Source organism: Carya illinoinensis, chromosome 16 (assembly GCF_018687715.1).
Source record: "Carya illinoinensis cultivar Pawnee chromosome 16, C.illinoinensisPawnee_v1, whole genome shotgun sequence".
Lineage (NCBI taxonomy): Eukaryota > Viridiplantae > Streptophyta > Magnoliopsida > Fagales > Juglandaceae > Carya > Carya illinoinensis.
In genome coordinates this window covers 26,332,748-26,350,616 of record NC_056767.1, presented here as the reverse complement: position 1 = coordinate 26,350,616, position 17,869 = coordinate 26,332,748, and the positions used below count along the sequence as shown (strand labels likewise).

Below are 17,869 nucleotides of genomic sequence, written 5' to 3'. Positions count from 1 at the left end.
AAAAAGAAGGCTTTGGGTGAAGCCAAAAGAAAACAAGAAGACAGCCACAACTTGTGGTCCTAATATAGCTTTCATGTCGTATTTATGTAATAGGAGAAATGATAATAAATAAACCCCCATGTCTTTTTGTAGTGTTCGGATTGAATTCTATATCCAATTCTAAGTACTTTAGCAAGATTTTAATAATGAATAAACTCCAACATTAGCCAATCTTGAACTTCGGTTTTACCCAATGAGTTTCTATCCAAGCTAACATCTTATTAATAATGAAAAGAGATATGGTCGAATAACACGTACGAACGCGCACATTGATATTTAATGATGATGCCTAAAAGTAACTCAAATCATCAGCAGTAAACGATCAGGTTGGCATTACACTCTCTACAGAGCGAGAAGATTTTTATCGTAACTAATTAATAATACCTGGTAACACTTCGATAATTAAGTCAATAATTATCTTACCGAATTGAGCTTGAACAGGGAATAAATAAAAATGTTGAGTCCAGGCACTAGCTCGAATATTCTGAATCAAGTTGCTCAGCAAGCCAAAGATCGGCTCGGCTCGACTCGATTACAACCCTAACTATCAAGATGAATTCCTACTTATACAACTCTCGTTCCAAAAAAGCTAAAGAGAATTTAAATCCCAAAAAAAAAAAAAAAAGCTTAATCAAGATTTGCCTTAAATAGTAAATTTTCGACATTACAACTTACCAATATTAAAGACCTAGCAATCGTGACTAGCTCAAGTCGCGTATTCTAAATACGATAATATTTCAATTTTAAATAAGAGAGTGTTTCAATTTTAACTGAGCTTGCTAAAAACCAAATATCATCTTTTAGGGTTAGAGAGATGGCGATTGGTCTTGGAATAAAATGGAAAAGGCAAGGATTGACCCCATCAGAAAAACTGAAAAGCTTTTGCCCTTCAAGCATTGTGCTTTACCTTCCAAGGGTGTTGCAGAAGTGCTTGTAGAGGAAGATGAGGAGTTGTTAGACATTGTGTAGGCCATGGAAGACAAATAGAACAAACAAAAAGCAAGGATTTAGGTGAAGCCAAAAGAAAACAAGAAGAAAGCCACAACTTATGTGGGACTATCGTCCTAGTATAGCTTTCTTGTCATATTTTGTAACAAAAATTTTATGTATAGTTATTTTTACATGTTATTTTATGCACTCCACTAATATGATTAGCTGCGTTAAATATTAGTCAGTTTTGAACTTCCGTTTTACCTAATAGGTTTTTATCTAAGTTAACATCTTATTAATAATGAAAAGAGATATGGTCAAATAACAAGCTACACGCACATTGATGTTCGATGATGAGGCCTAAAAGTAACTCAAATCATCAGCAGTAAACGGTCAAGTTGGCGTCACACTCTCTACAAAGCGAGAAGATTTTTATTCGAAAATTAAGTCAATAAAATATGTTATCTATAAATCAAATTGAGAAAGTATGGAGGAAAATATTAGTGTTTGTAAGTAATGAAAGAGGGCTTGCCACTGGTGGTGGGTTTATGAAAAAGCCCATTGACCAACTTTATCCCCCATCAATATCTTTATTGAGTAGACCTTCCCACTTGATCACATGCTGAGAAAAAGCCAGCAATTTAGGCGTCCCTCGTCGTGCCAAAAGAGAGAACCACGCGTTTTTGAATCTTTTTAGACTTTGTGATTGCGTTGTTTAAGGAGCATCTCCATGCTGCTTTCACTCATGTGTATAGCTGGAATCTCTAACATAACAGCACTACTTTTGGCGGATTGTGTGGGATCAAAATCCCGATTCACTAAGATAATAGCTGCCTATTTTGATTATAATTGAATCGTTAGGATGATGATCATGGTGTTGTTCGATCTGATTATAGTTGAGTCATGAAGAATTCATGAGAGGATAGGGGTGCTGCCCGAGAGTAAAAAATCAGTTTATTTTCATAGCAAATAGGAGTGAAAGATTTTCGATCCGAGCCGAAAAAACAGACTGAACCAGATCAAATCGGACTGAAAATCAAGTTGTTCGGTCTCGGTCTTTGGTGTATAAGAAATTTGGTTTTCAATCTAGTCTTGGGGTGTTTTCTCTTTCTTTCTTTCTTTTTTTTCTTTTTTTTTTTACAAACTAGACCAAATTGAAAATAAAGTTGGCCGGTCTCAATCCATGGTGTATGAGAAATTCGATTTTCGATCTGATCTTGAGGTGTGGTTTTTTGGACCAGACTGAACCAAAATATTGACATATAAAATTGTTAAATATATAATATATTATTTTATATAGTAGTTCATGTATAATTTAATTATGTAATTATCATTTAATCTATCATCATTGACTATATAAAATGTAAAATAACATATGCTATCAATTAACTAATATATCATACGATAATATATGTTATTATATGTAAATACGTACTCTACTATTTACACCTAATTAAAATAATTATGTAATATTTTTTAAGATACCTAAGTTGCAAATAAGCATAAATAATCTATAGACAATGAAATTATTTATTCATTAACCATATATAAGAAAGTTAGTAACTATTAACATCATAAATATAATTATTATTAATTCTTTTTTTGTAATGAGTTGGTTACATAATCCATATTAAAAAACTCATTTAATTTTAATTTTACTAATTTAATTAATTTTTTGTATTAATTTATTTGTCAAAAAAAAAAAAGATGTTCATAGACCAAATCAGACCAATTGGACTTATAGCTAACAGTCCGGTTCAGTTTATAGGTGTAATCAGTCTGGTCTCGCAAAATAAATGGATCAAAATTTTTGATCCATAACCCTCCGGACTAGACCAATTACAATCCTAATAGGAAATGATATTTTGATTCAAAGGAAAGATATGGTAGTGGATATGAGCATGGAGATATGGCACCTCAAGATGCTTGAAGATTGGAGGCTTTTTCCCATTTTATTAAATTATTAAATTTGTTCTTATTTTAAAGGGATGGCTTTAATAATCTCTTGCCTAAGGATTCGAGACGTAAACACACATTTGTTGTCACATTGCATAAAGGTTGTATCATGTCCTTGCGGGCAACATCCTGGGTCGCGGTCCTTGCATGCCAAGGCAGGGTTCGGGGGGCGCCGCATGTGCTCGACAAAAGAATAAAGATTGGCATGAAAACAGTGCACCAGAGAACATGTTTTCAGACTCCATTTCCTAGACTGCATACATGACTAGGTACGTAGTTTCTTTTATCAAACTACACACAAAAAATGGGTACTCAAACGTGCTGAAAGACATATAAACACTTCCATTACTCAAGTACTTATTGTAAACAACAACACATGATTTGAAAGATCAGATCAAAGCCACTCTCAGGAGTCAGAACATCCTGCATATATTGCTCTTAGTGCTAGAAAACATCGATCACGTCCAAAATAGCAGATCATGTCACATTTATCTTCTGGTACCGCATCAAACCATGCATGTCATGCTATCCTACCAACACATAAAGGGCATATATGATTCCCGGAATGTATCCCAATATTGTCAGCAGCAAATCTATCCAAAACTCCACCTGCATTTCACAAAATTCAAAAAAAAATTAATGTTCATGAAATCTGCAAAGAACAGGCACAGATCATATTTTCTGGAGAGAAAACCGGGTTTACAACAGAAGAATTACTTCACAGCCATAGCGGAGGAAGACCCCAACAGGAGGTAGAAGAATTGCCAGAATTACTTCTACGAAAGTTGCTGAACCCATGAGTTCTTGATGAATTTAATGAAAATTCTGCAGAATGTAATGGGGATATTTTGCCGAAGTAGTGCTTCAGGTCAGAATGGGTTTGCGTTGGATTTGGTAATGGGTATGTAATAACTTATAAGGAAGAGAAGTGAAATTAAACAAAAGAAGTTATAACAGATGTCATAGGCGAGATGTCTGAGAGTGCCACGTTGTTGAGTGTTTGCTACGCGTCAAGTTTTTAGCCATTTTGGACTCCCATTAAGACGTCAGTTTTTATCCAAAACTGGTGCACAGAGAACCTTATAGAATAAAAAATTTATTTTTATATTAAAAGAAAAACGGTTAATTTGTTAAAAAACAGTTTTTTACTGTTGAAATAACAGTTTATGAAATTTTGAAATATAACGGTTACTAGTAGTTAAATCAGTTTCTTAAAATAATTGCCACTTAAAAGAGATAGCAATGCATGCTGTGTTGACAAGAAGTGATATGTAGTTCTCAATTAACGTTCTTAACTATTGCAAGTGGAATGTGGCGATGCAGGAATCTTGGTTTGCATAAAGCCACTTAATGGACTTCGTTGCATATCATTAATATTTGTTTAGCATATGTTCACAGTTATATATAGAACATTGAAGTCAAATATATGTTTAATCGCGAAGGAAAAATTCTGAATTGGCAAGTACCTCGTGAAGGTTATTATAGGCTACTGTATTTGGATGTTAAGGTGATTTCAGACTATTTGAATTGATTTATAAATAGTAATATTTTATATATCTCATTAAGATGTGTTTGAATGTAAATAAGTTAATATATATGTTTGAATGTATAAAGTAAGTTGAGATAGGTTTAACTTTTTATGAAAAGTTAAAAAAATAGTAGATCATATAAATGAATGGTTTGAGATTATTTGAAATGATTTTTACATTTTAAACATGGCCATAAGCTGAATTTTTATTAGAGTTTTAGGGCATATTTAGAGTTGTGGTAGAAGTACTCTTAAAAAGTGTTTAAATAGCCTTATAAGCTCTTTAATAAAATAAAATAAAAAATAGATTGTTTGGGTATTACATATTAAAACACTTTTAATTTCAAATAAAGTAAAAAGTACGGTTAAAGAAAATTATCATTTTGAAGTTTTTCCTCAAACATGTTTTTCCAAATAATACGGGATAATTTAAATTTTAAAAAGATCAATAATGCTACTCATCATCCATTTTTTGATCATCCCATGATGTAGTATTAGATTATTAGAGACTATTTATTATGTTTCATTTGTGAATCTATAATCTAATATCACATCATAAGATGATGAGAAAATAGATAATGAATATATTTTTTTCTATTATTGTCAATGGACAAAAACACCCATATAATTTTCAGATAATTATAACTTTTAAACTTTTAATTATATGATTATAATATTTAAAAATTCAAATAATCGTAATTTTTACATTAAAAATCATTTTTTTATTTTGTTTTCAAACAAATATAACATGTTTGAAAGTGTTTTAAATATTTAGTTATCAAACAATAAATAAATTTTTAATAATAGAAATTATTATTTAAGTTATAAGCTAAAAATCATAAAATTATAAGTTACATTTTTCATTATAATTTTAAATATGCACTTAATCAAGATTTATTATTTTTCACTGTAATTTCAAATATGCACTTAATAAGTATTCATTTATAATTGGATCTGGTGCTATCTTACAAGATGCAAGGGATGACGTTATTATTATGGCTATGAGCTAAAATGAAAAGGCTGTTACAAAGGTGGACGATGTGAGTGCGATATGGGTTTTTCATTAGATTAGAAAAGAAATATTAATTATATTTAAAAAAATTAATTCTTCACGGGTTAGTTATTGATATGTTAAAAAATATAAAATTTTAATTTAAAAAAAATTAATAAAACAAAAATTTTATATACAGTCACTTTTACATATTCTTTTAAACATTCTATTGATGTGATTGGTTGTATATTAAAAAATTAATATAACCAATCACATTAATGGAATGTGTAAAAAATACGTAAAATTGACTATATATAATATTACTCCTAATAAAATGAGTTTTTTTTTAATATAAATTTCTATCCAAAATTGTAAGTCTATGTAACAATACTCATATTAGAATGTGATTATTCATGGATAGTAGATTATCTAAATGGAGACCCAACGCATTCATCTTGTCAAGGCCCTATTCTAGCATTGATCAAGTTCTTGATTCAGACTTTATTTCTATGAAGTATCCGTAGAGAAGGCAATGGAGTTTCTCATTTACTTGCTATTCATGTCAGATGTATTAAGAGTAATAATAAATACAGTTATACGTTATGCAGTGTACTCTTTTTAAATAAGAGTGATAACTATTATTAAAAAAATTAATTTTTTTATGTAGATTATATATTTATTCACTTTGTTCAAAATAAATGCACAACACTTACAAATTATCTCATTATATTATAAAAATAATAATAATAATTGATATGTAGAATGTGTCAACAGGATATCAGACTGGCAAATAACAAAACGCGACGTCTGCGTCCATGCAGGGCATGTATGCCAATTAAACTTGCGTATGATGATGGGCCATTGAATAATTGGATGATTGTTACTTATCCAAAAGAAAGAAAGATTTAAAATCTTGTTGCTGCTTTACTTGTACATATATCTTTAGATGGGAGGTTGCAAATGACTGGGCCTAACCTTGGAGTATAATAATTTTGATTTAGCCAAGACAGTAGCACAAGCTTATGGAAAAGGGTATGGCAATGCATGGATGTCCCCATCAGGCACATGCTTACGGATTTATCCAAATCCTTGCTGAAAAGAGAATGTTATTTGAATTATTTGCTCCAATTGGCAAGTGAAGATCGATATTTCTTATTCTCTTATCCTCTACTATTGATAGTATATATCCACTACTGTAAAATATAAGATATTTTAGTCATTTTACATTATGTTAATAAATGACATGGATAGCATATCTTGTATTTTATGCTAAATAAATAAAATAGAGAAGATCCTTGTCCTAGTTATAGCTTTTGTTCTTTATAATCCACTTAAATTGCATTTTCACCTTCTCTTATGCATTCTCTATATGCACTTTTAATTTTTTTTTTCCACATTTTTTCGGAGAAAACTGATCAAAAGTGGAAAATGGTTGTCAGATGTGCTTCAAAAGGATATGAAGAATGATGAATTTGAATGACAATGTTGGGGATAGGCACCGGACTCACTATCAAGGATAGTAAGCAAGACAATGAAATAAATTCATAAACATAGGAGTCAAGCACACACATTACATATAGATTTACGTGGTTAGGCAACTTGACTACGTCCATAGAGCTACAAGTGATTTTATTGAGAGGAGATTACAAACACTGTAAGTTACAAGAGTTTTACTCTACTCACAATCTCAACTCTCTCTCTCTAGAGCTTCTTTCTCTCTCAAGAAAGCTCTACACATTGTTTGCCTCTCCCTCTCTTCAATCTAATACATAAACATATGAAGTAGCATTCATATATAGGCCACAGTGTGAGAAACCTACGATGGAAAAATCGGGATCTTCGCTTGAGCGGAGTGTCAAACGCACCACGAGCAAACAATCTGTATAACACTTGCTCAAGCCAACTATCGATCACAGCTAAAGCGAACACTAGGGTTGTGCTTTGCTCAAGCCTACCATCAAATGAGCTCCAAATGAACAATTTGTTTGCGCTTCGCTCGAGCGTCTAATCAAGCAACATTCAAGCGAACAATTTGTCTGTTGCTTCAAACTAGGTTCCAAAAACCCAACAATCTCTCACTCGGAGACTGGTTCACTCACATGTCAGCCACTGTCTTCAGCATAAGCTCTATCACCTCAACAACTCACAACTCCCATCTCCAAGCCCAAAGACAAATTGAAGTCGAGCTTGACTTGAGTTTCTCACGTACAACACCCACATTCAACATATCTATTGGGTGACTCACAACTCCCATTGCACTAAAATATCTGGTCTCGTATAGATACTAGCACACATCAGAGAATCTGTTGCTAAGATCCCATTCTCTGATCTAGGCAAATGATATTGTCTCTTGCTGCTAACATGTTTTGTCTTCAGTCGATGTGCCCATCTCCTGTGCATTCTCTACTTCCTCCCTAGAAGTCTAGTCAGCTTCCTCTCAGTTAACTCCCACTTGCTCGATCTCTTGTCTCACAAGATTTCACATCTGTACTATGGTTCACCACCTTCAGTTAGTAGGATATAGTTCAAGGTAGGTGACCACTATGGAGGTCTGGTTGTCCTAGTGGCTCTACAACATTAATTGTTGGTGTATATGTCCTTGGAAGGCTTGAACAATAGATGCTTTGTTCCTATCTCTCACACCCTTGCTTTGCACTATGGTCTCGGGAGATTTCCCTAGGTTTACATGAAGAACTGCAAAATTGACTCCCTCTTGCTTTCTCATCCGATTCATGTGATCAAGTCTGCTTTGCTGTAATCCTATATTTTCCTGCACATCACTAGATCCTAATGTCAAATACAAAGTGACAGTTATTTTACCACACACCAAGATCATCGCACCCTTCATGACATTCCATGCTCCTCCAGAAAATACTAATGAATGGCCCTTATCATCAAATTGTCCTACAAAGATTAAGTTTTTTTTGAAGTGTGTCTGACTTTCTGCAAAGTCCATACATTCTTATTTAAGAGTATGATGAGCACATCTCCCACTTCCACTACATCTAGTGCTTTTCCATTAGTCATGTGCACCTTACCAAAATCACCAGTAACGTAGTTTTGCATGATCTCGAAGTGGGATGAAATGAAGTCCTTGAATCCAACACCGAATCATCAATCGGATTGTGCACTATAAGAAATAGAGCGTCTTGTGATTCTTCAGCCACCCCGTTCACAGCGTCATCCTCAGTCTGTTTCTAACTCCAACAGTCTCTTCTTATGTGACCTGGCTTGTCACAGCTCCAATAAGTTATCTAACTTAGATCTTGACTTGCTCCTACCACTAGAACATGGCATGTCATGTCCCCAGCCCCAATTGTAACGTTTAGGCCATACTTGAGATCTTGTCAAAATCTCTTCTTTGCATTGTCTTAACTAGGATCAGATCTCGTATATCGTTGAACTTCAATTTTGACTTCTCAAAAAAATTATTCACTATCATTCTCATAGCCTCCCAACTATTTGGCAACGATGCCAACATAATCAACACTATGATCTCATCATCAAACTCAATCTTGACTAACGATAGTTGATTTGTGATAGTGTTGAATTCATTCAAGTGTTTGTAACAAAAGTACCTTCTACCATTCTTAGATTGAAAAGTTTCTTCATCGAATGCATCTTATTATTTGCCGACAGATTTTCATACATACCTTACAAAGCCATTGTGAGGTCCGTCATGGTTCTCTCCTTAATAACATTGTACACTATTGATCTGAACAAGGTGAGCCAAATAACTCATAGAACTTGTCGATCTAATAGGTTTCAACCAATATTGTTCATACTCTTTGCCTTATGTCCCAACTAATATGGCGGTTGTACAATTTACGGTTGCAGATATCTTTTTTCTATTAATTTTGTTAAAAAAAATTAAAATGTGCAAAAAGTGAAAATTCATAAGCAAAAGGATAAAAATGAAAGAACTATTTCACAATTCACAAATTAATTATAACCTATTATTTATTTATTTATAAATTAAAAAAAAAATGCGTAGAAAGATGTCACTTTGCATAAATGGGAGACACTCCACTGTATTTTTTTTTTTTTTGAAATTGACACTCCATTGGATTTGATAGTACATGAGGTTGGCCTTAAGAATTAAACGGCGCGGGGGGACCAAAAGCGACGTCGTGTCAGTTATAACCCGAGGTCCCCGCCAATCACATGCGCTCCCCGGCCAGTCCCCATTGCTTCGAATCCCACCACATGCTATCTCGTCCTTTTCTTCTTTATTCCTTTCCTTTTAGGTTTATTTATTTTTATTTTTTTGGACTTATTTATTTATTTTTAGATTTTATATCTTCAAAATTAATATTACATGTATTAATAATTTTACATACAAAGTCTATTTTATTATTTTTCTTTTTAAATTCAAATTTTATAATTTTTATCATTTCAATAACTGACAAGTCAGTCCATATTGTCATATAAATAAAATCTATAAATATAAATATTTTTTTCTTTTTTTAATATTTAGCTTCCGTGCTTAGTACGTAATAGGTTAAATAAATACAAAATTAAAAAAAAATGACCACAAATATAGAGTTGGCTGTTGAATATTTGGTAATTCTAATTTAATATATCTTGTCAAACACGTAAAATTGACTTACTATAGTTGGTCTTGATTAATCTAAATCATTTGTTATATCTCAACTAGAAAACGAGTCTCACTTTCTCTTAACATAAAAAATATAGATAATTAATCCTCATCCATTTTCTACTTACTCTATTACAAATGTGGTACGTCCTAAGTGTTAGGGTGACATTTTCTATGCTTGGGTTAGTAAATACCAAGCACCTAGATTGCAAAGTGTTAGGGTTTATTGTTATTAGATTTTTAAAATAACTTTATTCTTCTTCAAGAATCAAAACTCATAGATTAGACATAAAACCAGTTTTATAATTTAACGTATCAAATCAAATTACGTCAATTACTTAATTTATTTTTATGAGATCTTTTTGTGGGTTCGTTTGTTTTCAGATGTGAGATGAAATAAGTTGAGATTAAAATTGATAGTTGAATAAAATATTATTATAATATATTATTTTAATAGTATTTTTGTATTGAGATTTGAAAAAATTGAATTGTTTATTTTATTTTGTGTGAGAATTTGAAAAAGTTATAATGATTAAATGAGATGAGATGAGATGAGACGAAAAGTTTTGTGAAAGTAAACGAAATCTCTTTCGGTTACACAAATGAAATGAGATAAAAAATCTGTGAATAGTTGTGAAATATTTTTAATTAAAATATTATATGAGATTTTGGAAAAAAGTGAGAGAAAAAGTTGAATAAAAATATTATAAAATTAAATATTGTTAGAGTATAATTTTTTAATATAATTTTTGTTTTGAGACTTGAAAAAATTAGATTATTTTTTGTGTTTTATTTGTAAGTTTAAAAAAGTTATAATAATTAAATAATGATTAGATCAAAAAGTTAAAAATTTAAAAATTTGAAATTAAAATGTTTAAATATTATTTAGATATTGAGATGTGATGAGATAAGTTAAGACTACTCGTGAAATTAAATAGAGTCTACGCATTTCACAATATAACTCCCTAAAATAGTTCTCAATAAAATAGCTTTCTTAATAAAAAAAAAATGATAAGTGTTGAAACAATTTATGAATTTATTTATTGAGTTTTTAATTTTATCATTAATAAAAACCTTCCATTAACTCTCAATTAACAAATTTAATAAGTGAGAAGTCAAATAGAATTATATAAGCACGCAACATGCATCTGTCCAACAAATTAAAAAAATATATGTATAAAAATAAAATAAAAAAGGAAAATAAAATATAAATAAATAAATATTTGATTATTGATTAAGACTCCATTGTTTTAATGATTTTAAACGTTTTTTTTTTCACGTTCACTCATCCATATCCACAGTTCAGTGGAGATAATTTTAAATTTAAAGCATTCTCATGTGTCTTGCCACGTGTCGGACATACCGCCACTATATTAAACCCCACCTGACACCAGTAGTACCACCCTACTGAGCTCGCTCCCTTTCCTCTCTCTCTCTCTCTTTGGTTGAAGCTGCAAAAGCATCTTCGTACGTGTGCTCTTATCAGCTTTTTTGCTTCTTCTTTGTTTTCTCTGGGCTGCAGTTTTTGGTAAGGTAAGTAGTTTGTTGTTGAAAGTTCTTTTGTTGGTTTCGTAAGAGTTTTGAGTGAGAGAGAGAGAGAGAGAGAGAGAAATAGTCAGACACAGAGATGGAGAGGGACTTTCTGGGTTTGACCTCCAAAAACGTTTCTGTAAACATGGAGGCCAATGAAGATTCAAATAACTCAGGTATTCTTTATGGCTTTCTGGGTCCTCTCTTCAAATTTCCTCCTGAAATTTTGGTGCTTATATATATATGTGTGTGTGTGTGTGTGTATATAACGTCAATTTCACTTTTCTTTAGTTAGTAACATGAGCATGAGCGTGAGTTGCTTCTTGGATACTTTAAACTAATATTGCATGTGCCACGTTGAATTGCCTACCAAGAACTCAATTCTTTATTATACTCAACAGTACTGCCTGGCAACTTTCTGCACCAATTATAATATAGGACTGCATTAAAGTACTATATATACTTCGATGAGATTATTGAGTTCTTTTAAATGGTAAAGAAATTGAACTTAAATTAATGGTAACAAGGATTTATGGTTCTTTGGATTTGCTCTTCTGAAAAGTAATGCATGAACTAAACAGGGTTTTGGCAAATATAGAGTTTTTTAGGATTGATCCTAGTCTTAAAGGACATGATGTTTGTTCTGTAGCTCTTTGTCCGCTTAGTGATATAAAAGTAAGTTGACAATGTGCTGTATTCGTTTGTTTGTAGTGAACTTTAATTGTTATTAAAGGTTTGTTATGTTTATGTTAATGGCGTTTTTAATCTTACTTTGAATCTTTTTACTGATAAATCACGTTGAGAATATTCGATTCTGTCACTTATGCTTACCTTCTAGGAGAGCCATGATTCTTATTGGCACATAGTTTTTTAAGATGCCGTTGGTTTTCCGTTCTTTTTGGGACTTAAAGTCTTAAAGTACATCAATTTGCTACTTTTTAAGTTTGTGGTATTCAAGAGCTTTGGCATCTATATGGTAAAAATATATGAAACGCGAGGCTTTTCTGCATATTTATACTGAAAGTGTTAATCATTCACGTACTTACTCGGGCGTCATTTTGCATTTTCTTTGATTTTTATTTTCCAGCACAGCTGAGACGTTCAGGGATGCAGTGGCCATTCTCAAACAAGATTTCTGCAGGACCTCAGTTCCTGTCTTTCAGGGCTACTCAAGAAGATCATAGTCCCAGAAAGACTCTGCATGATCCACTGGCATCATCTGGATCTATGACTATTTCATCTGCTGATGTTTTGGACACTAACCAGAAACCATACTCTGGGGTAATCCAGGTTTGTTTTTTGCTCTTTTGCTTTTTCTAAAAAATTAATTTCCGGCCTCTTGTTTTTTAAGATCAAGATTACTCAATTCAAACGATTCTCCTTAAAACAAAGGGAGTTAATCTTGGGGTATAAAATAAAAGTTTACCTACACCTTGTAAAATTCTGATTGCTAATGATGTTAGTTGGACTGTAGTTTGAGCATTCTTTCAATACAATATATGGTCTATATGGTTTGGTTATGGATGACTGATTCTTTCCCAATCTTAACTTGTTATTTTTTTCAGAAGAATTTGAGTTTTGATAAGCAAGTGGAGAACCAGTATGCAATGAAAGTCTATCCTTTACAACACCATGATGCCTATTCAATTCATCGCTCCCGGAAAGTGAGAGTATTCCCAGTCTCCAATCAACAAAATCAAACTAGTACGGTTGCTTTGGGCACTACTGTGCTTCAATCTCACCAGGTTTCTACTGGCCAGAACATGGTTGGGTCTACCATAAAACCGAAACCTCATAGGGTCACAGCTCCTGTTTCTGTTCTTCCTTCCACAGGTTCTGTGGTTGGTACCACCGATCTCAGGTTTGAATGTGTCTAATATTTTTTTCCTGTATTCTGTGTGTGCAATTTCTAATAAAAAAATGTCTGAAGATTTGTATTGTATGAGAATTTTACCAAAAAGACTGAATCAGAACTATATATGATTTTGTGAGGATATGTAGGAGCTCAATTGAGATTGATCTTTTGTAGGAATGGTTCAAAATTCTCTGGGGCACCTGCTCAGCTGACTGTCTTTTATGCTGGTTCAGTGAGCGTTTATGATGATATTACTCCTGAAAGGGTATATAAATCCTTCTAGACATTCTCCTTTCTATCTGTTAACTCAATATTCAATTTTCTTTTTTATTTCTTAATTCCTTATTTCTTTCTCTACTCAGGCTCTGGCCATTATGTTACTGGGTGGAAATGGGTCATCTACAGCAGATGATATGACACTTTCAACAACCCAAGAGCCTTCCCCATTTGATGGCATGATTAAAAACCGGTCCCATACCACAACACTGTTCCCAGGGCCTCCAAACCCTCTTTCTTTTCCATCCCAAGCTTGTTCTCAGTTGGGAGTAGGAGCAAGTGGTACCAATGAATCAGAGAGAGTCAAACCAATGGAAACTTCATCAGAGTCTCACAAAGTATTCAGTCTAGCAGAGCATGCTGGTACAACCTTAATTCCAACAGGTATAACTTTGTGTTACCCGCACATTGTATCTTTTGGCTTCAAAGTCTTTTTTATAAACTGTAGAATTGGTACCAGTTTAAGAAATCTTTGTTATGTGTTTGCAGTGGGTTTGCCTCAAGCACGCAAAGCATCCTTGGCTCGATTTTTAGAGAAGCGCAAGGAAAGGTATATGCTAGGTCGCCTTTCCATTTCAAATGTTTTCAGTTAACTCAAGTGCAGTATCTGAGTAGGTGCTATTAGCTCAGTATTTTTGTGAAATGGGATGGATTTCCTGATATGAAGTCAGTTCAAATGTGTCAGTTCAATTGAACCTTATGGATCTTCGTTTAGAAATACACACTGATCTCCATGGTCAATAATCCAAATTATTAAAAATTTGGTGTCAAAGGTTTATGCTATGTTAAGAATTGGTGCTGAATTCTGCTTTTGTGTTCATTCAGGGTGATGCACATATCGCCATACAATGTCAGCAAGCAATCTCCAGGCTGCAGCACTCCTAGATCTGACACTGGTTCATCTCAGCCCACATCAATGAATTAGTGAGAGAGATGAACAGAGAACAGCTGCACACTACTATAGTAAATAATGGAGAGATCTTCATTGGCATTTTTTTTTTTTTAATGTTAAGCTCAATTCTTTTCGCCCCAAGTTCTAGATAAATTTGTCAGATATATTATTCTGTTTTTGTTTTCATGTTTTTAAATTATTGAAACTACAGACGAACTCTTTTTTTTTTTATTCTTTCTAATCAAGCACGCATAATATCAAGGTGAAACCTTTCCATTGTCAAAATACAAGATAAATCTAAGTAGAATATCTAGGAGTATGCAACCAAAGGAGAGATTAGTCCCGTCCATCGTGTCAATAAGTATGCATATCGATTTTAAGATCGATGAATTTTTTAAAACCAATTTTTGGCAATTGAAAGTGATGGTTAAGTGGAAATTTAGGACTTCTAGTTTACTGGAAGAAAAATTTTACTCATCATCCCCTATACTACACATCAACATGTGATTTGTTATTTTTATCTCTCTATTTAAACACACATGTTTACACATCAACATGTGTGTGTTTAAATAGAAAGACAAAAATGAAAAATTATATATTGGTGTATGGTATAGGAATGCTGAGCAGCGTTTCTCTAAATTTATTTAATAGAAATTAGGTGATAATTGTTTTTTAAGCTAAGAAAAATAATAAAAGAAGCAAAAAATACATTATTACCTTTAGAAATCTTGAAATAAATTAATTTAATTGTCAATTTTAGGAGAAAATACATTTTGCAACTTTGCATTGTCACCATTTTTTTAATTTATGCCTCAAATCTTCAAAACTTAACAGTTTTCATCTCAAACTATCACTTTTTAGCAATTTGCACCGATCAATTTATGTTTGACCACTAAGATTAATGAAAATTAATACATTTCAACATAATATTCACGGTTAAATCATTATATGAAAAAAAAGCTAATATGTTGAATTGAGAAATTGCAAATTGACAATGTCAACTTGTCATCCTTTCCATGTGGTGGTCCAACCATTCATCTAAGAGAAACGCTGCTAAGCGGTCAATCCTATTTTATTTAAAAATCAGCCCTCCACTTAGAAGCTGCCACCTCAGCATTTTCACTAAACGGTTGCTACACTTGTGCGCATGGGATTACAATGCTTTCTTCGTTCATTTTCAATTTCACACAGATTTTGCCTCGTTCAAGCATTTTGCCTCCAGACTACTTCGCGTCCAGACCACTTCTCGTACTACCAAAACCACCGCTGACCAATTCACCACCGCCAGCATCCACTGCCGACCAGTTCACCACCATCACCGACCAGTTCCTCCTTCACCGATTTCTCCCAATTTTAGCCCACCACTACTGGCCAATTTCCCACCGCAAATCGTCACCATCCACGATTGTTCATGGCTGACTCCAGTAGCCTTGGTGTTTCTCAAGTAGTTCCACCGCTACTGGCCCATTGCCCACCACAAATCCTAATTGTTTTCAACTTTCTATTTATGAAATAGGATTTTATCGGATGTATTAAATTTTTAATGTGTACTTGGAAGAAATAGAGCATGTAAAATTACTGATTTGTTACCGATAATAAGTAAAGTCTATAATATTTTTATGTTTACAAGATGGAATATTCACGGAGGCATATATCAACTGCACTGCTTGTTTTTGTTTTCATTTCTTGACGTTGAAAATTTACCCTTATTTTAACAAAATTGTTCTTGATGTAGCTCTGCCTAATCTGAAATGAATATCTTGCTTTATTCATATTATTGTCTTCCTATTTCTTTATTTATTGATTATAACTTGTTAACCACATTATCGTTCTTTAAAGCATCAAATTACAAGCACGATGTCAAAACAGTGGTAATAATGCATTGTGCAAATTTATTTGTCTCACGGTTTCATAATAATATTGTATGTAATTGAGAAAAAACAATAATCTGATTTTAAATAGTAATGAGTAGGTCTCTAGTGCTCATGAGCGTGGAGATGTCACCATCATTTGTTAGTCTTCAGCCTCTGTTTCTTACTTACATTGACATGAAATGAATAAATTTAATTTTTGGGAGTTGTTAGAGATCATTCTGCTTTTCTACCATGCAGAATCATTTATTTACTGAATGCTCTGAATGCTTTTTCATATATATTTTTATAGTTTTATGGAATTAAATAATAAGCATGTTGTTCACGAAAATAGACTACTTTTTCAACATAAAGTTTGTTATATAAACTCATTTATAATGATTATAATGAGTTCTAATTGATTGTGTGGTTTTGTATTAAATGAACTAATTTTTAATCTTGATAGTGATGAACTTGAGGCTGAAAGTGTGGACATTCAATGTGATGTGAATATTGAAGATGGAGTGAATGTGATACCCTCTTCAAGTAGTAGTCCGTTAGAGCCATTCATTGGTACGGTATTTGAGGAGGTGGAAGACGCTCAAGCATATTACAAGGCATATGTAAGGCGTAAAGGATTTGCAATCTGGACGAATCATACTCGATTATTGAGATATGATAAAACTCTTTGTGCAGTAAACTATGTTTGCACAAGGGAAGGATTTCGACGGGTTAGTCAGAATGTTACAGATCGAATACTCCCTGAACCTGCTGATACAAAAATTGGATGTAAAACAATAATGTGAATAAAGAAAGATGGTGAAAAGTGGATAGTCAACAAGTTTGTGGTTGAACATAACCATATTTTACTTACACCAAGAAGCACTAGTTTTCTTCGTGGACATAGGGGAGTTACTAAAGTTCAGAAAAAACTTATTATGACTTTGAATGAGTCCGGTGTACCGACAAGGAAGATAATGTCAGTATTGAGTAAAGACTCAGGTGGTAACTTTAATGTCAGTTGTATTGGCAAGGATGTAGAAAATTACGTGGGAAGCAAAAGAATAAAAATATTTGAAAAGGGGGATGCACAAAGGTTGTATTCCTACTTTCTTGATCGACAACTCAAAAAACCTGGGTTTGTATTCTCCATGCAAGTTGATAATGATTGGTGTATGAGAAGTTATTTTTGGGCTGATGCGCGATCAAGAACTGCATACCAATATTTTGGGGATGTCGTTACATTTGATGCCACTTACCTGAAAAATATTTATAAGATGCCGTTTGTGCCATTTTCTGGAGTTAATCATCATCATCAGACTATAATATTCAGTTGTGCTTTGTTAGTTAATGAAACGGCAGAATCATATACATGGTTATTGAGAACATGACAAGAGGCAATGCTTGGACGTGCTCTTGCAACAA

The 17,869-nt window shown here is 32.9% G+C and overlaps 2 protein-coding genes across 3 annotated transcripts; one reads left to right on the top strand and one right to left on the bottom strand.

Annotated features, from left to right (window-relative positions):
• Window positions 1–3,244: 3,244 nt before the first annotated feature.
• On the bottom strand, window positions 3,245–3,831 carry LOC122298672 (low temperature-induced protein lt101.2-like). The gene is made up of 2 exons (XM_043108531.1): window positions 3,643–3,831; window positions 3,245–3,534 (listed from the first exon to the last, which is right to left on the bottom strand). Exons 1-2 carry the CDS (start codon window positions 3,721–3,723, stop codon window positions 3,451–3,453), a joined length of 165 nt encoding a protein of 54 aa, XP_042964465.1. The 5' UTR covers window positions 3,724–3,831; the 3' UTR covers window positions 3,245–3,450.
• Window positions 3,832–11,445: 7,614 nt separating this feature from the next.
• On the top strand, window positions 11,446–14,825 carry LOC122298445 (protein TIFY 6B). Of its 2 annotated transcripts, none has more exons than XM_043108175.1 (7): window positions 11,446–11,747; window positions 12,662–12,861; window positions 13,137–13,432; window positions 13,601–13,691; window positions 13,789–14,086; window positions 14,192–14,252; window positions 14,528–14,825. In XM_043108175.1, exons 1-7 carry the CDS (start codon window positions 11,669–11,671, stop codon window positions 14,625–14,627), a joined length of 1,125 nt encoding a protein of 374 aa, XP_042964109.1. In that variant the 5' UTR covers window positions 11,446–11,668; the 3' UTR covers window positions 14,628–14,825. The 2 variants fall into 2 exon arrangements, with proteins under 2 accessions (XP_042964109.1, XP_042964108.1); XM_043108174.1 differs by having other exon boundaries at window positions 11,447–11,747; window positions 12,659–12,861.
• The last annotated feature ends 3,044 nt before the right edge of the window (window positions 14,826–17,869 follow it).

Excerpts from the sequence above, each read along its gene's own strand:
- LOC122298672 (XM_043108531.1), bottom strand. The coding sequence starts at position 3,723 with ATGGGTTCAGCAACTTTCGTAGAAGTAATTCTGGCAATTCTTCTACCT. Across the intron at positions 3,535-3,642 it reads TCCTCCGCTATGGCTGTGAA|GTGGAGTTTTGGATAGATTT; the intron begins GTAATTCTTCTG and ends TGTGAAATGCAG.
- LOC122298445 (XM_043108174.1), top strand. The coding sequence starts at position 11,669 with ATGGAGAGGGACTTTCTGGGTTTGACCTCCAAAAACGTTTCTGTAAAC. Across the intron at positions 12,862-13,136 it reads CATACTCTGGGGTAATCCAG|AAGAATTTGAGTTTTGATAA; the intron begins GTTTGTTTTTTG and ends TATTTTTTTCAG. Across the intron at positions 14,087-14,191 it reads TACAACCTTAATTCCAACAG|TGGGTTTGCCTCAAGCACGC; the intron begins GTATAACTTTGT and ends ATGTGTTTGCAG.